This window comes from Petromyzon marinus, chromosome 16 (assembly GCF_048934315.1).
Source record: "Petromyzon marinus isolate PM22_M1 ecotype Great Lakes invasive population chromosome 16, UKy_Petmar_22M1.pri1.0, whole genome shotgun sequence".
In the NCBI taxonomy this organism is placed as follows: Eukaryota; Metazoa; Chordata; class Hyperoartia; order Petromyzontiformes; family Petromyzontidae; genus Petromyzon; species Petromyzon marinus.
Window position 1 is genome coordinate 9077751 of NC_133682.1, and position 22525 is coordinate 9100275.

The following is a 22525-nucleotide window of genomic DNA, read 5'->3' on the forward strand; positions in this document are numbered from 1 at the left end:
GTTTACAGCAGATGGCACACATTGGTAATTCCCTGCACAAGGTGCAGGGCAGCTGCAGGGGTTGGACCATCAACTTTGTGCAGACTGGCTTAGTGGTGAGTGCACTTACCAGGAGGAACATCCATCCACTCACACCAACAGACAAAACAACAGACAGACAAATATCCCCGTATAGACATACCGTTGGGGCAAGTGCTGTTAGTGAGCACCACGCTTATCCGTCTTTGTCTTCCCAACGCTGAAGCTTGTCACACTGCACTAGGTACTCATTCAAGGCTAAGTTGACCTTGGGAAGGGCCAACACGTAAATGATGTTTAACACGTAGACTTTCGCGACCAATTTCATCCATAATATAGGTTTTTTTGGGTTAGATCGCGAAAATATAAATGTGTCGTGAAACCCGCCACCACCCGATATAGCCAATAAGCAAGGTTTGTCACGTAAACAGAATATGCTAATGACAGCTGCCCGCCTGATTATGCTAGTTGTAATTACTGGCGAAACGTCGTACTCAGATTGTAAATGTTGTAGATTTGCTTTCCAATACACCGGTGTGCTGTACTAGTGACGAATTGGCATTTTCTGTTTACGTGACAAGCCTTACTAATTGGCTTTGTCGGGTGGTGGTGGGTTTAACGACACACTTATATATTTACGTCATCTAACCCAACAAACCTCTATTATGGATGTAACTAATGTTAGCCATGACCAGGAATCGAAATGCAAGCAGAGTTCCATCTAGCACGAAGCCCCAAGCTGAACGATTCAATGCCACAACTTTCGTTTAAAAAAAGCATCCGAAAACTTTAGCTTAAGGTTGTAAATATACATGCGACAATTAAAGAAGGGAGATAGGTCGTTGTTACATCAGTGGCTCTGGTATAAAACTGTACGTCGAGAATCGTCGGACTCACGCAGGTCGGTGTAGTGCAGATATGCCATATTGTCGCAATCCATCACACCCAGTCTCTAACAAACGCATTAGAGAGCACTGGCACATCATCATTCTCTTTATTTAAGTGCTGTTGATTTACCCCCACCCCCGCCACCCACCCCTTCAAATGTAAAATGTAATAGTTTGATCACTGTTGTTCAAAGGAACTGTCTTAAACGATACAACTTTTTTCATTGGTGGTGTAAAAATGCTTTTAGCGACGCATTAAATGTTGGACAGTGTGAAATCATGTTTGGTAGTAATTAGGATGGTTTCAGGCACTTTCAGAGTAAGATCTACTTACAATATTCTTTCAAGGATCTTGGCAGTGCTCATCACCGCTCATGTTTATAGCCAGTGTGTGGACATTCCACATTCCTCTGATGGGGCCCAGTCTCCCCATGGCAGGTGATGTTGATTTTACCCGTCCCGAAGTAATGATGATGGTGATGGGTTGTGTCAACCCTGACTGGGATTTGAACTCTATTACTTCTGACTGTGAGCCATTCCCTCCTGCTAAGACACACCGGCCGGTCAACATTAATATTGGTCAACTTGAAGTCACTGCACTTGGCAACTTGATCTGCTGAAACCCATCCTCTGAGTGGCAGGTGACCGTGACCTCATCCTCCTTGTGGGGTGCCTGATGTTTGTGTATTTTAAGGCATGATACTCGATACCGCTTGAAAGTAAGGATTTTTGTTTAAAAATGAAGGCCCACAGGAGTCCATCTTCTTAATGTCTAACCACGCTGAAAACAAAAAAAAAACTTCACGAAACTTTGAAAACAAAAAAAGAAGAGAGACGTGAAGCGGTTTTTTTCCTCTGCTCAAGGCGATAAACCGTGTCAATTGACCGTAACGCCTCGCAATGAAAGCGCAAGGGATATTCAATTTTCACTTGTTTAACCTTTTTTTGTAATTTCATTTTCGCGTCATTTTGTTGCTGAAGGCAAACGGTAATTTTTAAAGGGATATGCGGTGGGACACTCAACATGTCCTATCAGATTCGCTAATGCATTCATTACTACAGTTTTCTTGTGAGATATAGAATGCAATGTCATATGTATATCGCAATGGCATCATGCAGTTTACAATATATTGCTTTGAAACAATGGGCAAATGTGAAGTAGCAGCGCAGAGTATTGATATAAATTTAAAGAAATAAAACCTTTCCCTTAGGTGCTCTCTTCCTAATTTTGACAATTTATGTCAACAGATTGAAATCGATGACTCCACAGACACAATATGGTGAAGGCAATTTTCGTTACATTTGGTGGGAGTTCGTATCAATTGCGGCACTCGTTCCATTGTTTTTATTTTATTTTATTTCCCTTTTCAGGCTCTTTTGCAGCCTGATGGATGTGTCCAATATTTGTGATGTTGGTATTAACGTGCATAACATGTTTTGTTTTATGTTGATCGATAACGATAATGGTGACGAGTGACGCAAACAAATGATTCTTGAGGATCATGGCGATTTGTGATGGTGAGTGTCGAGAAAAGTTAACGATTGAGATGAAAATTCGTGATTGAGTCTTAAGACCGTGCCAATATGCGAAGGATTCGGTGTTACAGTAATCCACCCCCCTCCACCTTATTCACATTGATTCAAGTGGCACAGTTGGCGGATTGGCAGCAAACCGTGGACGTAACTCGTGAAAAACTCCAGTTATCCATTGATAAATGTGGATGATAACATGAATTTGCTGCCACTTCCAGCTACCTCTTTTTGCCCATGAAGATATGTAAATAAAATTAAACAGTTTTTTAACTATTCTTGGTTCTTTCGGTAAAGTCACGTAGAAGGGAAACAATAAAATAATAAAGATATAAAACAATAAAAAAATAAAAATTCTCACAACGTTTCGACCGTAACACAAGCAATCATCATCAGGTGTGAAAACCACAGCAAGAAATTTAGAAAAACAAATTATTGCTGTGGTTTTCACACCTGATGATGATTGCTTGTGTTGCAGTCGAAACGTTATGATAATTTTTATATTTTTATTATTTTATATCTTTATTATTGTATTGTTTCCCTTCTACGTGACTTTACCGAAAGAACCAAGAATATGAATCCCTGCAGTCACGAAAGCTTTAAATCAAAATTTATTTTTTTTACTATTACTATTTAAACTATTTCTATTTTACTAAATATGGCCCACTAGGCTATATCGCTCTTTTTCAGAAGCGACCTGGCCATAAATCATCGCTCAACGAAGTGGCTTATCACGTGGAAATTTATAGCAGCCAAATACTCTAAACGCGTGTTTCTAAATGTGGATGGAACATCCGGAGGACCCGGAGAAAAATTCACGCGACTACTGGGAGAACATGCAAACTCCAAATATACAGGCATCAAGGTTGGGATTGAACCCACGATCTCCTGTATATCAGCTGACCTAGGTAACATTTCCCCACCATGGCAAGTCATCCTCAAATAATAGGATGGCTTTAGGCCTGATTGGAGACTAGTACATTGAGGGGCTAATCCATTATTAAACTTGGATAACAGGATTCATTATCTCTTGTTTTGAGCTGCACCGCGTGCTGTTCACCACGTTGCAGAACAACACGCGATACATTCCCATGTGCAGCGCAACCTCCACAACCAAGGTGGCATCATTAATTTTCCACCACTTCCAGGTGACAAACGGAGTAGCAGAGAGGTGATGCCGTGGTTTTGCCGTAATTTTTTGTAACCACAATATTCAGTGATGCAGGCAATGTAAATAACGTGGCGGTTTTGCCGGAATTTCCAAGTGCCCATGCACGTGTGACAGTTGTGGTGGCATCCATTGACAATACGAACAGCTGATATGTGAGGCCTGCAAATACAGGGTGTCGGGGGGGGGGGGGTGGTGGATGGAATTTCACTGTGATCGTCAGTGGCAACATATCGACGAGGCGCAAGGCGGCGGAAAGAAATGATCCGACGTGGCAATCGTTACAGAATCGCCGTGTGCCCCGTCCCGTTCGACAGCTGCTGGCGTCTCTGAACGGCACGGCGTGTCGCCGCTTCCTGGACGAGCTGGAGTGCGCTCGCTGCTCCCCCGACGCTCGCCGTCTCCTGCTGCAGCTGCAGCCGCAGCAGGAGACGCAGTCCGCAAGAGGGCCAAGAGTGGCGGGCCGTGGTGGCTCCTCCCGTGCCGTCCTCACCATGCCCCTGCTCTGCCCGGACTACTGCTCCGAGTTCTACGGCGCCTGCAAGCCCCACCTGGCCGGTACGGCAGCCCGAGGGAATCGGTGCTGGACAGTGGTCCCGGTACACATGGATATACTTACATATATACATTATATATATATACTACAGCGTTGCATATATGCCAAGGTCATAGGTGGAGTTTGACTTCTATATATGGGGGGGGTGGGAGCAGGGGTTCGCTTTGTCCCTCACATTAGGAATCGTAGGTGCACGTAATAAATGTATTGATTTTTTTATTTTAATTGTAAACTACTGACGATACATTTATAAAGGTGTCCAGTTTGGGCCCCCCCCCCCGCCCGTGCCCCCCCCCCCCCCCTTGCAAGTTCCTCTCATGACTAAGGATTCACATCTGTATATTCTACGTAATGTAATCGTGCCAATGGATCAGCGTTCATGCCGCGCCACTTGTCAGTACCCGGCACACACCGGGATAACAAATGGTCCTCCCGGCCAACACGCTCCTGAAAACTTCTCTTTGAGAGTGCAGTCAATTCTGTTGATTTCGGTTTATTGTCAATTGTTAAATGGTCATATTATAATCCACAGCGCTCCGTCTACCCGCTGTTGTGTGAAAGCATTCCCACACCCTGTCAGAGGTGTGCGTGACCATACTTCACCCACGCTTTGGATAGCGCGGGGTTGGTGTGTGGGGCCGCAGGACCAATTCGGATGTCGCTCACCGTTGACGAAACTCAGGTCGATGTGTTCATGGCACAGTTGCGAAAGCCACCGCTTGACCACTCCACGTGAGGTACACGATGACAGACGTTATGATACACCATTGGTATGCACGTCAACTGCCGCATTGCTCTGTGACACAGATCTCTCTTGAATAAGGAGACATTTGGTCTCAGTGGGCTCTCACCTGGTCTTAAATCAACAGCGCATTATGTATGAAAACGAGATGTGATCGCACCTCAAGATCCTTTACAAATAGGGGTGAACACGTGCGAGGCCGTTTGGCCATACTTCACCATGCTGGTTAGTGTGGGTTGGGCGAATGGGGGCCTCCGGAACCGGTTCAGATATCACCTCCACGTTTCACAAACAGGGGTTAAAGATGCGCGTCTGGATCGTCTGAAAGAGAGAGAGAGAGGGGTTTATTTTTAGAGCACGTGATGAGGAGAATCCATACTCTTTGGTTATTTCGGTAAAGTCACGTAGGTAGAAAAAATCATAAATCACGACTTTTCGATCGCCACACTAGCAATCGTCTTCAGGTGGGAGAGAGAATATCATGTGACAGGCCACAGATTTAACGCGATAACGGGATGGCCTGATATAAAATATGTGATATTTGCTTTGCTTTCTGAAAGAACAGAATATATATAGATGGTATCTGCTTGATAAATGAACTCTCAGAAGTTCATATCGTTTTCAATGTCTGTCACCCTCCTTGGATTTAGGTGAACTCTCAGCTCACTTGTTGGCGGTTTATTTTCGATTCCAGCCCAGCAAAAACAACGAAAGGCACTTGGCGCGTTTCGCAAACGCAGGCGTCAATATCCTGAACTTAGCAGCACAAAGTGGTGGCGCTTTTCAAGGGCCCTCTCCGTCATGCTGACACGTTATGTCAGCGAATTTTGAACGGCTGGCCTCACAGATGCATTGCTCACATCGGACGCGGAATACTTTTTCAGTTGGTGATTAGTGGAGCACGGTTGAAACGAAAACAAAATGATTGCTTGTGAGGGTTATTAAGTTATTTAACGCACATTTTTTTTCCCACCACAAATACATTTACCTGTGTGTATTATTGACAACAAATTTACTGTAAACTTTACTTCATGCATCCAAACATTCCATTATGATTGTCCCGTTTTTTTTGTTTTTGTTTCCCAACCTGTAGAGTTAATTGATCACCTCAAAGACGGTGACGAAATGAAATACCTATTTTAATTATTCAAATGATATTACATTTGTAACCTATTGTCAATACACTGCTGGATGAAGGCCTCATCACGTGTGAAGTCATGAGGATTGTGTTGTCATACTTCACCATGCTAGTCAGAATAGGTTGATCATGGGGGTGGATGCAGGAATGGTTCAGATATAATTCAACACTGATGATAGCCATGGCCAGAAATAAAAAATTAATGTGCTGCACACTATCGATTGTTCCACCACATGAATACATTACAAAACGCAATTTTTGATGTCATGATTTTGTAAGTTAATTATGTGCATAAATTAAGTTTATGATGTTAGTGCCTTACATAGCATTTGATGTGAATAAGTCTAGCTTAATTCACAAAGAGGGTAAACGAAAATCATACGATACTGCGTAAATGCGGATAATTAGATTTACCAATAATTCTGCCAAATCACCAATCTTTTCCGATCTCAGTTGTTGATTGTGGTAGAGCCTGGTAAGTACATTGATGGGAGACTGCCTGGGAATACCAGCTCTTTGTTCGGGTTGGACTCTGAGAGGTGGCATAGGAGATGGCAGTGTAACTATGGATTCTTGAATCCATCTGTGTGGAGCCTTTATGCTCTCAAATGTGTGGCATTTTTCTGGGTTCTCTGGATTCCTTCAACGCGCCACTCTTTCATAGAGTGGAAAGGTCATTCTCATAAAAAAACAAACTTTACAAGTGCAACATTCATATCATAACTTCTTTATTATGACATACTTGAATGCACTGCTCATGGATTTAATTTCCTGTATTGAATTGTTAAATATTAAGGATTCTTTGTATTTAAATAGCATATTAATATAATTAATGTGCAACTTGAATATGCACTGTGTAGTTTATTTATTCTTACGGTGCGTTTAAATATGCAGAAAAATGTTTCATCGTGCGGTGGGGTGGTATTGAAGGCAGTAATTTCATTTCTCCTCTTTGAGTTTAATGTGCATTCTCAAGTAAGCAGGGTGGAGCAGTGTTTAGCACACTGCACTGTGAGCCCAAGTGACCTGGGTTCAATCCCTTCGATGAGCACGGTTGGCTACTTATGGTGCGAAAGAAGTTCAACAAACATACATACTGTATATTCCTGGCCACGGCTAACATCAGTGGCAAGTGACTTCTAAATTGGAAGCAGCTCCCCCTCCAAATCAAGCAACCCACATTGACCAGCATGGTGAAGTATAGTTAAACAACCCACATGGGAGGTTTCCATACATAAGTGGATCAACAAAGGGATGCAATAATTGCATTTGCTTATTCGTCAGAGATATCCCTGCTTATTTCATCGCTAACCTTCACCGAAGGTCACTCCACGATCTTCCGTGTGTGGACTCACTGGGCAGCAGTATGGCTCTTTCCCCAGAAATGGTATTTCCTCCCGTACAAATATAGATTCTGATTCTGTATTCATGGTCGCTTTCAAAAATACAGTCATTGTTTTAGTGTGGATATTTTTCTGCCCACCTGCAATGAACGCCTGTATGCGATGTGGAAATACTGGTCTCTGAAATACGATGTGTTTGTCACTGAGAGATGAGCTTCATCGCAAAATTGGCCAAATTTGAGTTTCCATAATGTGGGTAACCTGAATCATAGTTACATTTCTTTAATATAAATGGCATTTTTTATATTCAAAAGTGACACAATCGGTTTTGCTTTTATCACAAAGCCTTTGTTCATTAAAATAAATGTATTTGAGCAGAAACATATTGTGGTGTAATAAATAAAAAAACTTAGAACCTATAAAAAGATACATCTATTTTATAAAATATAAATGTCACTATCAAGGTTATGTTTTGCAGCCACAAGGTAATATTTTGAAAACAGTTTCTGACATTTCCACAACCATTTAAAGAAGTTGCCCTTACATTCTCTGGGGCATCGCGAATACAGATTTGATTTTTTTTTTATCAATAACGCATACAGAACATTGAGCAACATTGCACAGACACATTCCATTGTCATTCACTTTACGATCCAATGTGAATGAAAACAAACCAACCCCCCTCCCCCCCCCCATTTATTTCCCCCTGATAACCCAATTCTTACTCGAGTGTACAATTACCATATAATGTGGATTCACATCGTGACGAAGTATGACGGCATCTCAAGGCGCCGGACAAAAAACTGCTGGGATGGCATATTCATTTTACGGAGAGATATGGGCAGCCAGTATTTGCCGAAGGAAAATGGAAGGTTTGGAGACTGGACTTGAATGAGAGCAGAGAGAGTCGACAGCATGGATGGCTGGGAGAAGGGAGTTCCCAATTACGGGGGCAGCGGAGGAGAATGAATAGCCTCCCACGACGGAAGGAGAAGTTACAAAGTGGTGGTTGCTAAAAGTGGCAACTGAATGATGGTGAAAACACGGATATCTCTCGCAAAAGTGCTTCACGGCCCATCAGATGTCCTCCAGTTTAAACAAAGATTTTGATTCTGATGGCAAAGTCAAGTGTACAGGCATGGGAGTAAGGGGGAGTTGAGATTAGTTGGGATAGATACATGGATGCCAAGATTTACTGCAACAACATGTTTGAGATAGGATTTTATGGATCTTCAAACTGGACGTTAAATCACCGGTGAAAATGAGAGCACAGAAAAGTTGGATGCGAAGGTCGGGCTTGGGTTTGGTGAACAGTAGACAACAGAGAGTTTTAGCTTAAGGGTTGGTTGAAGGTGACGAGAAAGATGTTGGAAAGAGGTGATACTTTGGGGATTTGTGAAAGAGAATTTAAAGCCACGTCTGCCAGGTGACCATCTGGCACCGGCACAACTGGCCCTGTGCCACAGATTGAGTCTGGGATGAACCTGGAAAACTGCCCCGTGGTCATCAGAGGCACATTTTCGTTTAGTACGGTTGGTTACGTAGGTTGGGAAAGAAGTTCCTCATACATACGTACGCCTTGATGTGGCACTTGAGGACCAATTCCGGTGTTGATCCCCCAGGTCGCATGTGATTCCGTGTGCAATCCGTTGTTATGGAGGTCAAGGAGGTCGTGACTGCCAGTCACGTGCCATTGGTCGTAGTAATAGTGATTTAAAGTCAGGTTTAGAGATGTTGGATACAATCTTATTTTGTATATAAACAAAAAGATCCCAGCCAAAACAAAGTTTATAACAATTTATCGAAATGCATTTTTCGTGGCCAGCAAAACCAAGAAATCCCTTTGTGGATGGGCCGCAAACCACAGCAGATGGTTTGTAGTTTTTGTCAGCTAGGCGTGAAAAGCTGTGGTGTTTTTACGTGCAGCTATAACAGGTGCTGCCATGTATACAACATGGCCCAAAAGTGAGGCCACATAGGGTTATTATACAGGGTGGCCCAAAAGTCAGGCCACATAGGGTTATTATACAAGGTGGCCCAAAAGTCCGGACACACAGGGTTATTGCATTTATTTTAACAATGGAATTAACATATTTTATGTGTTTCTTCTTTAAATTAATATTTAATCTATTTTAATTATTCATATGTATTTCTCCTTCCTGTGGGGTCACCTCAAATCCGTAGTTTATAAAACTCGACCAAACCCCCCGAGTGCATTGAGACGAAACATAGTTGATGAATGTTCAAAGGTTACACTTGTAGTCGAAAAACAAAAGATCCTCAATTCATTTTAAAAGAAAATTAATGCATGCACTAACATTTGTTAAAATAAGTCAACCCTGTGTGATTTGTTTAAGTAAATATAATAAACCTATGCGCCCTGACTGTTGGGCCACCCTGTGTAACAACAACTGAAAATTGTCATCATGCGATCAAACAGGAGAGATGGTTCAGCGAGCAGTGTCTTCTGAGCATTCAATGAAGGGGGGAATATATTGTAATGGATTGGTGATGTAACTGATCACCCCTGAGATCATTGTCATGATTCTATGAACCATGAGAAAGAATTCAATTCTTTAAGCATATTTTTCGTTTAGTTTTTGCTGTCTTATTTTGTATATTGTTTAAATTTTGTTTCCATCTAATTTGTACGTTTTTTTGCCTCATTGTATCAGAATTTAACAAACATATGGTTTGCGAAAAAACCCATAAACATTGTATTCTCTCATGCACAAATCTGTGCATGTTTCTCAAGCTTAATATACAAATTCTATTGATTATTGCTTCATTACATGCTTAGTAATTATTTAAGAATGTATTTTTTAAACATGCCAGTTGTTGCCCTATAACGGATTGGGCAGTGGAGAGCTCTCTTATCTGAGGACAAGGAATTCTTACCCTAGGACGTTAACATACAAGGGGCCTTTAATGATACGAACAAAACTCCAAAAACTCGAGAAAACATTTCATTTAAATGAATGTTCAGATCAGCTTTTGAGAAAAGTGTACAGCTTCATCATCATCATGATCTGTAACGCAATTCACCGCCGGCCAAATTAGCATTTTATGGCAGTGATTGTGCTCTGAAAACTCATCCGCTGATTGCCTGGACAAGGTAAAGGAGACCTTTTGTGTGGAGCCAGTATGCACAAGTGAATTAATCTGTCTACATTTCATGGAGCTGTTGGCTTGTGTCGCATACAAACCACCACTTGTTGAAATACCATTGAAAAACACTCACACATACATTACAAGTGCTTGTCAGCCACCATTGTGCACGTATCCCGATTTCATGTGTACTGGAGGGGTTTTTTTTCACTTCCCCACCCTCCATGCCCCCCCCGGCCACCCTCCCCCCTTTTTTTAAAAGCAGAAAAAAATGTTTTTTTAGACGAGCATTAGGGGGTTCTGAATTCAAAAGCTCCTGGTGAAATCTTTCGTTTATATTTGCTCTTAAATGTTATCAGATTTGTTTTCCCAGCCATCTCTCTGTTTACAAGCAGGCCGTTTGTTAGCTGCCAAAAAAAAAGAGCAGAAAAGGAGAGAGAGAAAAAAATCCTAAAAACTAACACACTACCTGCTAAAGCAAACCGTGGCTGGTCAGAAAAAGCATCAAAATTCTTCCAGAATCGCATGTCAATACAGTAAACATTCTCGCTGAGCGAGCGAGCGGAGGAGGGAAGAAATAAGTCTCTGTGTCGCAGCTGACAGCCCTTGTTCGGTCATGCAATGGCTCCGTTGTTTTCCTCATTTCGGTGAAATTAGTTGTAATTTTCAATCTCGTACACACGCACACGTAAAATCCATCGCGCGTAGTATTCGAGACACGTTTATCCGTTTAAAAATATGTTGCAAACATAGTGCGTAGCATTGGGCAGAGCGAGCCACAGGCAGCCATATGCCATGACAAACGCAGGGTTTATTTTCCTAGCGCTCCGTGTATGTGTAAAACTGCTGAAGTGCATCATGATGTCAAGTGCCTCTGCAGGCCACCCAGGTTGAGGATGAGGTGGTGGGTGGGTGGGTGGGTGCCTGGGTGGTTGGGAGGGCGGGCGGGCGGGCTAGCGGGTGGGTGGTTGTGTGACTGAGAGAGCGAGGGAGGAGGAGGGGAGGGGGGCGACGCGATGCTTGGAGCGGTGAAGACCGAGGGGGGCTGATTAAACTACTGCTTCGGGGCACAGAGCAGGGAACACACGAAGGGTGGAGCAGGGAGGGGGGAGGAAAGGCACGGGGGGGTGGTGGGGATTCTTTTTTTGGGAGCGTGCCGAACGATCGGGGAGGGGAGCAATGGGGCGTGGGGAGCATGGGGGACATCATGTGCTCACGGCAGCGAGCCAGTTAGAGACCTGGCCCGGACAGCAGCTAGACATCTGCTTTCCCAGGTACGCGGGCGTCTATTAGGCCTCGCCTGATTGCAGGGAATCTCAGAATTGTTGGTGGAGCGATTCATCAATAATTCATTTAGAGCTCTAGGGCGGTGAAAGGTTGGTGAATGGTGGGATAATGATAGCCGCCGAGCGCGCGTAAGTGACTGGGAGGGATGAATGCAGATATTGATGGCGCTTGCTCGCACTCCCCCGGGGCACATCACGGGGTGGAACTCACACCGCGTCGCACCGGACAAAGGGCAGGTCTTTCGCCCTCTGGTTGCGGCACCACTTTCTCTGTGTGGCGCACAATGGCCAATGCGGTTGGTTGGTGGACGGGAGCGGGAATTGGGGAGAGATTTATGGGGGACACGGGTGCTGTTGTGCGTATTTTTTTTTAACAAGCAGAGAGATGGGCGTTAACCACCGAAAATATGACCAAAAAATATGTAACAGGATTGAAATCTGTTAACAATAAGGTGGAGCAAGCTGTCCGGCAGCTAACGTGTGGAGAGACAATTGAAAACAGAAGCAATACAACCTTACCCATGTGACCTCAGCAGAATCTCTAATCCAAGCCCCTGTCACGTACTGCTAATTCATGTTTTCAGCAGGAACATTTACAACAAAAAATGGGGACGTCAAGATTGCGTTAACGCATTGCTATGTACACACAAAGTGTTTCTGAGCGCATACGCCCGCACGCAAGCACCCTCAGAACGCTTGTGTTTATTGAGCGAATCCAAGCCCAAGTTTGTAAAAGTGTGGATTTATAATATTTCACGCTGTTTTGTTTATTACGTTCACAGTGACGAGTGGGTGCAAGTTTTACACGGTCAGTAAAATGCCACGTTTTGGGGAAAAAGAGGAACCCATGTTCATATTAAACAGTTGTTCTCATAAACAAAGCCATCAGCAGTGCACTATATCTGATGTGCACTCGGACAACAACAACAACAAAGCCTCAAACAAAAACTTCCGCTATCAGTTTTTCATACATTGGCAAAACAAATAAACCCTGTGTGCCCTAACGCGCAATTTATTTTTTGTCATAAATAATCTTTTCGAGAAAGTAATTAAAATTCACTGCCCGCTCTGTCGACATCATTCACGCGAAAAATGCAGCCAAGCTAACAAGAACGCGAGCGCTTAATTTCTCATAAACTAACGAGCAACAATCAATGCTCGCTTCAATGCCGGGTGCTTTTTTTAAGTACTTGGGAGTGAGACCAAGCGACGTCTCATGCTCGCTTGTGGGTGTCACGGAGTGTAATTCAGCGTGGGGGGGGGGCCGGGGGCGGGGGGGCATGTGCATCTTCAGAACTGAAGAAAACAAAAAAGCGAAAATAAATTCTTCGGAATGCTTCTAAATCAACGCTTACACCTGTACATCCCCACCCACCCCTCCCCAAGTGAGCCTTCACAGAGGCCTGGCACGCGCTCGTAATTGGCTCCAGGGAACCCGGCGTCAAGTGGGTCACGGGGTCTGTTTTATTCTTTTTTTAGCGGTGGGTGGTGTGAAGTAATGGTGGTGGGGTGGTGGTGTTATTTTTTTTATAAGCGGTCCTCACCTCATCCCTCACCTCGCTCCTATGCTCACCTTAGATGTGATCCTGGGTCATTTTGTGGTATGCGTGGAAAAAAATACCTTTGAGGTGGTGGGGGGGGGGGTGGGTTGGTGTGGTGTGGGGGGTTGGTGTGGTGTGGGGGGGTGGGAGTGGGGGGGTTGGTGTGGTGTGGGGTGGTTGGTGTGGTGTGGGGGGGTGGGAGTGGGGGGGTTGGTGTGGTGTGGGGTGGTTGGTGTGGTGTGGGGGGGTGGGAGTGGGGGGGTTGGTGTGGTGTGGGGGGTTGGTGTGGTGTGGGGGGGTGGGAGTGGGGGGGTTGGTGTGGTGTGGGGTGGTTGGTGTGGTGTGGGGGGGTGGGAGTGGGGGGGTTGGTGTGGTGTGGGGGGTTGGTGTGGTGTGGGGGGGGTGGGAGTGGGGGGGTTGGTGTGGTGTGGGGGGTGGGAGTGGGGGGGTTGGTGTGGTGTGGGGGGGTGGGAGTGGGGGGGTGGGAGTGGGGGGGTTGGTGTGGTGTGGGGGGTTGGTGTGGTGTGGGAGTGGGGGGGTGGAAGTGGGGGGGTGGGAGTGGGGGGGTGGGAGTGGGGGGGTGGGAGTGGGGGGGTGGGAGTGGGGGGGTGGGAGTGGGGGGGTGGGAGTGGGGGGGTGGGCCTTGAGTCTGGCACCGGAAATGGTGGCTCCCCCGTCGAGGTGCAGGTCTGCCGGGAGTTGAGTCGGAGAGAGAGAGAGAGAGACCTGCTCGGGCTGAGCCGCAGATAATCCACGGGTTTTTTGCTGAATGAACACCATCCTCTGTTATAACTTCTTCTTTCATTGCCTTTTTTTTTGCTTTTGTTTTAAGTTCAAGCTGCTCTCCTCCTTTTGCCTACCCCCTTAAACCTAAGCACTTCACCCCCCTACCAAGTGACAAAAGCTGATCCTGCTAAGTCTTAGGACCCCTCCCAACCTCACCCCTACGCTCTTCCTTTCTCAACATTAGAGCTCTCCAAATGTTGAAAACTAAAGCCCCCCTGTCCCCCCCCCCCTGCAAAGCACAAAGCTCCCCTCCCCTCCCGTTGCTCAGCCTTAAGGACCCCCCGGTGTTTTAGTCTGAAGTGCCCTCGAGCAAATACTTTGCCCACCGCACATCCAATTACTTTCTCTCGCGACCGGCGAATGCACTCGGGGGGGGCAATCGTGCCAAAACTACCCTCGAGCCTTTTACCCCCGCGGGCCCTGAGCTTCCCCGCGTTGCATGTCGGAGAAAAAAAAAAAAGCGGTAATCTTATCACCACCCCGTGCCGTTTTTCAAATCGTTTGTTCCGGGCGAGCAGCGTACCTGCCGGGAGCGGTCCCGGCCAGCATGGAGGATTTCTGCGCCCTCTACTCATCCCGGTCACGGGACGGAGCCGGAGCGGCGATGGCAGCGGCGGCCACCGGAATTTGCTTCCCGGATTTCGGAAGGCGGACGTCCGGGCCACAAGGGCCACTCTCCAATCACCTGGAGGGGGTGTCCGCGGACAGCGGAGAGGCGCAGCATCCGAGCAAGTAAGGGGGAGATTTCGCTGTTGCCGTGGGGGGGGGTCTACGTTCCCTTGTGTGTGTGCTCTGTCGATATGGTGCAGGGTGTTTTCTCTAGAATCTGCTGGGAGAATTAATTGTGTTTTGCCCACGAAAGATTGATGCCCACGCACGCCATGCATGCGCCATAATTGGATCGTCCATGTAAGAATCGTTCATTTAATGTCAATTTCAAGCACACGTCATGCAAATATGACACAATGAAAGTTACGTTCAAGGAAGACGACACAAAAACAACTGACCAACATGAATTTCAAGCTTCATTAATGACGAAGAACACTTTAAGGTTGAGTGGGCACCATTATATTGCATCACACTCCAACACTTTCACATGTTGAAAAATCAAGGCAATGACATCAATCAAGCCCACTACAATTATGCATCTGAATGTACAGAAACAAATTTCCCTTCTCCCACGAAGGTATTTGATATATGCATTTGGATGACATATATCGTGATATCCTTCACCCCACATTATCTACAATATGAAGTTGACGTCAAACAGAAGCTCCTGACCGCGACATATGTCGCACAATTCAGATCGCTGGCTCGTGTCATTTTTTTGTAAAATAAAAAAAAAATGCCACTTTATGCTACAGGATAAAAAAAAAGAGAAATGCTGCCAGTTTATTCAACGGCGGCATGCGGCTGCGCGGGAAGCGATTAGCAGGAGAGGCATCGATGAAGGCACCAGCACGTGGCATGCGCCGAGCGTGGAAGAGCGGGGGCCAAAAACACCACCCTCTAAGAGCAAATTAACAAGAGGCTTTTTTTCGAATTCGATATACAACAAAACAAAAAAAACCTCAATTTCAAGAACCGCAATGCACGTGAATGAATGAGTCGGTGGTCCCGAATAGATAACGGTCGCGAAGCAAGTCCTTCAAGAGCCGCATGCGGCCACGGGGCCGCAGGTTGCCGACCCGCTGCTCCAGAGCGACTCTCCGGAGCTCGCTCTACTGGAGGCCCTTGAGCCGTCAGTGACTGAGCGAAGGCGACTGCGTGGGCTGTTGCGGCTTGATGCTATTCCCGCAGAAAGCGCCAGCGGGAGGGCTTGTGCCTGCTGCTGGTGGCGGACAGGCTGCGGCAGCCAGTGGGGGCTGTGCCAAGCCGCGACGGCACGCAGCGCCTCTTCATCCTGGAGCGCGAGGGTGTGGTGCGCGTGCTGGCGCCGCGATCGGGCATCTCCGGCGAGCCCTTCATGGACCTGCACAAGGTGGTGCAGAGCGGGAACAAGGTGAGGTGCATTGCATGCACTGGGCGGAGCAACAGCGACTGGCCTCCTGTGAACTGTGATGGGTTGGGGGGAGGCAACCCTGGGCTGCATCTCAGCCAGGTCTGCCAGGGTTAGAGGCATGGACAATAGTTTGGGGAACGGGCTTACCGTATCCAGTGTACCTCTGGCTAATACCGTGGCTATGACAATTTATATATTTTTTTTTATCTATCTTGAAAATTAATTTCTTTAAAACAGTTTTTGGTGTGTTTAGTTTGCTGTCCTTCCCCCGCACCTCCGATTGGTATGGTTGGCTGCGTACGGTGCGAAAGGAGTTCAACATATACGTGTACGCATGATAGCGTTCACCTGCCACCCGAAAGGAGTTCAACATATACGTGTACGCATGATAGCGTTCACCTGCCACCCGAAAGGAGTTCAACATACACGTGTACGCACGATAGCGTTCACCTTTCACAAACTCCGGTGGACATAGCGAGCCAGAAAATATTCGGTGAGAAATTAAGGCCCGAAGGGGAGAGGTGCTGCTCTGCCAAGCCAGGACAGCGCCACTGAAGACGTCACCGTCCTCTGATTGGTGGTTCGAAGGCAGGGTGTGTGCATCATCAAACAAGCAGCACCACCATTGACTCGGTGAAGGAAATTCCACATTCATATGGCAGGGGAGAAGCCCATTCATAGGATAGCCACTGTGAAGACGGGCCGCGTTAGTCCTGGACAGGAACGTGAACGTGTAACCTTTCGATTGTGAGTCACTCGAACAATGCCACATGACCAGATGAGTCAATGTTAAGGTCACTAAACAGCCACTTATTGCCACGTGTAAAACGATACTGCTCGTGTATCTGATAGTATCAGTGGCATTGATTCTCCTCTGGATAATGAGGTATTAGTGAACCCTTCTAGATCTCACTGGTGACTCCAAGGTGATGGGGATGAATGTCCGGATAATCCATTGCCACGATGAGAGTGATGCCACGAAATGTGGCTGGTTGCAGTAATATTTATACAAGTAATATTCACTCAGCCTAGAAAATACTGTATGGTATATATATATATCAAAGGCCATTTGCAAACAGGAAATTGGATGGCATGCCCGTTAACATGTTTATTACGTATTTATATTTTATGCCAAACAGGTGACAGCCAAATAAGACCAAAAGTCTCTTCATCAAGGGAGACCTGCATCAAGAATCTATGATGCTGTAAATATGTAAACAAATCAGTGAGCCATCTAATACATGTTCATTATGGAGCAAATTATTAAACATCAATTAATAAATTATTAATAACAATAAGTTGTCTGAAAAGATTCAGTATGAATACGTAAAAAATAGACACTTTATTTTAAGTAAAATACATTTAGCATGGGGTTACAACTGAGTTTAAATGGCAAGCAACCAGTGCAACGAGAATTAACTTTCTACAGCAGCAATTATGGGATACATGAAGATGTTTTGTGGAAGAAAAAAAGAAAAAAACATTTCACGTCATGGTGATTCGAGACGAAATCTTGAAGGTTGGCGAGCAAAATGCAAAAAAAATGAATGGATAAATAATATAATCAAAGTTATCTTTGTTTACCTCCTGACACGCGGGGCTCCCCAGAGAGAAGGCCGGTGTAATAATAATCGCCTCGTGCCAGCGTGCCCTATTCCTTATGGGCCATTACTTTTCAGGGTTTGACACGAAATGTTCCTGCACATAAATTGGACAGCGCTTGGGCAACCCCCCCCCCCCCACACACAGACAAGACAATGTGAGATTAATGTCGGGGCATGATTTGTATGCTAATCTCTGCGCCCCACAGTTAACAGCCAGATAACATCTAATGATCACTGCTGCACGATACGGTGGGTGGGTGGGTGTGTGTATATAGAAGCACTATTTATTATTGCGATAAGATTGTACCGTTCTTTATATATTGTACGAATCTCCTGGAACCCATTAAAATTATCCGCATGCAAGTGGCGATTATACTTTGTTGATAATGTGCAAGGCAGGGCATTCCAATTCAATAACTCTGTGTGTCTGACTGTGATTCCAACTTGATTGAAATCCGGTCCTCATGTGTTAGCCCATATATGTGTGTGACATGTTGAGTAATACACAATAATAACTGATGATGTTCAAGGGTAGCCAGTTGAAACGTTCATCAATCAAACATTCTTCCGGAAACATCAAGGAAAAGGCTGGTTGGCTCAAAATACCGAGTTATTTATTTATTTAGTGATGGTAAAAAAATGTATTATTATTTCACATTTAATTATGGTTTTTGCATTCACTAAAGTGGAAACGTGCATTAAGTTGAGTACTAATGATGAACATATTTGGTGTTTGTTAATAGTGTAAGATTACCCAGGTCACAACCGTATGACAAAACCTATACTTGAGTTTTCACATTGAGTATTAACTTAGTTATGAAACCCGCTACGGTACCTTCAATTATAATTTTATTATCTTATAGCATTTGGTAGAGTTCATAAAGTGAAACTCTGACCTCGTTATACCGTAGGCCCAGCCCATGTCCGCAAGAGGCATCCCTTGCTCGTTAAGTCGTGCATCAGCCCTACAGATTCTATGGGATGGCCACGCTGCGGCGTGTCTTGATCTTACAAAGTCCGGTCATGACCCTTCAATAAAAAATAAGTCTCGCGTGACGTGGCAGCGAACATGCAGAGTTTTCACAGTCCCCTCTCAATGCATATTGCTTCAGAAAACCCAAGTGGTTTACCCATCCCAAAGGTTAAGGGTCAAAAAGTGGCGTGGTACACCGCACACGTCCGCACTCGTCTGTTGAGGTCTAAAAATTGAATTCCGCAAAATGCGTAGGGGTTGTGCAGTGCATAGGCTGTGTCTGTCTCTCAAGCTCACCTAACAACCACAACAACAACCCATCCACCACGAAGTGACAGTGATGTCACCGTAGTGGTTATGCCAGACTGGGTGCTCTTTTGAGTCCATGTGAAGTGTCGAAGGTTTGATTGCCGTAGTGCACGGTACAGACCCAGGTGTTATGGGTTAACTGACTGAGATGACTGTAAGATTTACCACCTGCTTTCCCTTCTGAACCACCTTGCAGTCTTATGCACTGCTGATTGTTGTGAGCATCCCTCCTCCACTGCCCTTTGTGGCTGGAGGTAAGGCCCACTAAGCTATTTTTTCAGAAGCGACCTGGTGACAAATGATAGCTCAATGAAGTGACTTATCACATCGAAAATTTAGAGCCATGGCCAAATACTCTAAACGTACGTTGATTCTAAATGTGGAAGCAAAACCGGAGAACCTGGAGAAAAATCCACACGACCACAGGGAGAACATGCAAACTCCAAATATACAGGCGTCAACGGTCGGGATCGAACCCACGGCCTCCTCTATGCCAGGCGAGGTAGTCAACGTCTCCTGGCCACCGTGGCGAGATGTTCGATCTTCAGCCGCCTTCGCACTCAGCTCTCACGTCTTCACGTGGTGCCGCTATTAAAATCAGCCTGACACTACTTCTCTTGCCGCTCCACCCGCTGTGTCTCCCTGCGTCATAATTGCCGTGCTGATTTGCACACGCTCTAAATGAATTGCCGGCGAATTGCCATTGCAAAAATACAGTAGGGCCGCCCTGTGTCAAATCATATTGTGTTTATCAAATGTAAGTGTTGTAATTTTCTTGTTAATTGGTGATAAATGAGACAATGGCTTGTTTCATGGTCTGCGGGGTTGTTTTAGCATTACTTGTCCACTCAATCTATTTCTGAGGGCCAGTTTATGTACCGTTTAGATGAGACACGACCACACCCACCTTCACATAAAAGTCACATAACACTACATGTACGACAACACAACATGGCTGAGTGTATTGAAACATTAATCATCGTTAACTATGATCTATCCACTGCTGAATGAAGGCTTCGCCAAGCAGTAATCGATGGTGGACTGGCATCAATATGTTAAATTATTATGCGGAAGACAGCTGGTGCATGTCGAAAGCTGACATAAAAAATAAGAAACATTTTAAGACTTTGATCATTTACCATTCCTTTCTCAAAACAAATTCTGACCACCACTCCGATGTGCAAGATTTGTTTTAAGGTAGGTCTTATTAATAATACGTGCGTTGCATTTTCCCAGATAAGAATTGTGCATTCACCAAATGAGTTGGACCATGTATGAAAGCCAAAGCAGCGGTTATTTATTTTACTGAACGCACACGACACATGATGAAAGCCACGCGTTAAAGCTTCATTATTGCTGTATTGTTATTCGTATATTTTTATAACAGGTAACACAACAAGGCGTGCACATGTCCTGGCTGGTGATCTATAACTGATCGTGCGCAGGCAAAACCAATTTGGACCAAAATGTAGCTCTCCGTGCCCCTGGCGAGCTCCTCCGCTAATGCCGTCTGGGGAGTCGTTCATCATCGGCATTGCGGTAAAGAAAGCAGCCTTCGCTAAATCGGCCACGGTTGCGTCCTAGCCTCGGCGCAAACGATCGCGCTCTCATCCCCAGCGCCGCCTGCTTTGTATGCACGCCGCACGCCGGCTGCACTGGGCCCGTAGGATTTACTGCTTCCTCTAAAACAGATATAGCGCCTGTCCCGTTAACGCTTCTAGGCGTGCCTGGCGTGAGCAGTGCCACCAGGCCGAGGGCCCGGCACAGCGGCGAGTTTATACCTCCCAGCACCGTTCCACAACCGGCGTGGCCAGCGGCCTCCAGATATCTGAACGGGCCCGATAGAACCGATGCCGCCGCTGAAGAGTCACTCAAGAAAATAATTTTCATCCCGCCACACATGTTGTCATTAGTTTTTTTTAAATTATAATTACGAGTAATATTTTGGGGATTTTTTTTCTTCTAGATGCGCTTTAGTAACAGCCTGAAGGTAAAGAGTTAAAAGTCGCATGGTGTGGAAGAGGAAGAAGCTTTAAGAATAAATGCATTTCTCATGTTTACCTGGAGCTAATGCTATAGCTGCAGGCGGTACTAGGTGATATTTTTTTACAAAGTCAAGGGACTGAAATCATTTGATGGGCTTATGGTTTAGTTATGAACTAAAGTACAATGAATTGCTTTGGATTGTGCCTTAAAGGATATTAAAACCATTTTTCCCGTATCATTCCGTAAATGTACAGTCCTAAATAATAAGTACATGTTCTGCAAGAAGAAAGTTTCAGCCTTGTCTAAGTTGCTTTTAATCAAACGCTCGTGCTCACCACAGCATAATCTGCAATGCTGTTCTGCAGAGAGTGGCTGGAATCTGGCCGTCCCGTTGCCACAACACATTGATATTGTGTCAGTAAACCACTGCTCTGCGGTGTCATTGCCAAGTTGATAATCCTGCACTTGCAGTGATAGTCTCGCCGAGGTCGCACACGCTCCGTTGCATTTCGCTGCCCTGATTGAGGGAACTTCAACGATAAAACAAGATCACAACAAAAAAGTCAAGTCAACAAATTGAGGGCAGAAAATAAACGAACGGATTAATGAAAGCGTTTAACTTCTCGCTCAGAGTGCACACCAACCCTCCCAATCACTAGGAGGCAGTTATCGTTGATCCGTCCCAGCCACTGCTGGAGCTGGCCATGGACGCTGTGTGTGGTGCAAAGTCATCCGCTGCATTCTGAATTGTGTTGCTGTGAACCTCTGTGTCTGTTTTGTACAGCGCCTCGTGATCACCGGTTCAGATGCACTTCAGAAGTGTTAATTATTATTTTTTTAATCCATACAGTACTCCATATGCCACTGTGCATGATGATGTACAGACACTTTTCTTTATATATAACTTAATGGTGAATATCGTGTGCTTACAAATCTTCCTTCTGCAATTTGTTGTTAATTTTTTACTGGTGGCGTAGTAGACGCCAGATATAATTATACTCCTCGGGATTAAGTGGCGCTGTGCTTCTATGTGAGGAAGTGGAGGTTGTATCAGAAGTTGCCCTTTATCTTTCTCCAACCAGTGCAATGCAAGGATATGTGGATCATATAAAAAAAATAAAAACTCAACACATTCATCAGTAATCCTATGGCCTTAAAATGAATAAGACACGATGAAGGGCTATGAAGATGTTCCATGGCGAAGGACCATTGCCTAAAACGTTGCCTGCTATATATATTTTTTTCCTTTTTAGGCCACAGCGTTCGTGACGAATGTGAGGGGTTTTTCCGTGTGCTAATTGCACTTTGTGCACCACTGTCAACGTAGTACCACCAAAACATGCGTCGCTTACATAAAACCTGTGTTGGTATACGGTGTGCTTACATCCGGCTTCCACGGTGATGTGCACTCATTAATTCCTGTATTTAAACGTCCTTCACCCTCTAATTAGGTTGCCAACATCATTTACCGCTGTCAGTTACAAATTGGCCGTTTACATTATGACACCTCCTTTGCCAGTAACAAGATATAGGAATAGGTTTTACCCT

The 22525-nt window shown here is 45.2% G+C and overlaps 1 protein-coding gene and 1 long non-coding RNA gene across 4 annotated transcripts in view; one reads left to right on the forward strand and one right to left on the reverse strand.

Moving 5' to 3' along the window:
- HHIP (hedgehog interacting protein) overlaps positions 1 to 22525 on the forward strand; it is a 141377-nt gene that overhangs the window by 15808 nt on the left and 103044 nt on the right. The window contains exons 2-4 of one of the 2 annotated variants that reach the window (XM_032955234.2): positions 3921 to 4161; positions 14622 to 14835; positions 15904 to 16105. In XM_032955234.2, the coding sequence (XP_032811125.2) occupies positions 3921 to 4161; positions 14622 to 14835; positions 15904 to 16105 (657 nt within the window). Of the gene's footprint in view, positions 1 to 3920; positions 4162 to 13302; positions 13378 to 14621; positions 14836 to 15903; positions 16106 to 22525 lie in introns of those variants that run through there. The other variant, XM_076067492.1, reaches the window with a different exon arrangement.
- LOC116942854 (uncharacterized) overlaps positions 15008 to 22525 on the reverse strand; it is a 121266-nt gene continuing 113748 nt past the window's right edge. For both annotated transcript variants that reach the window (XR_004402857.2, XR_012941827.1), the window contains one exon: positions 15008 to 16075. This is a non-coding gene — a long non-coding RNA (uncharacterized LOC116942854). The remainder of the gene's footprint in view (positions 16076 to 22525) is intronic.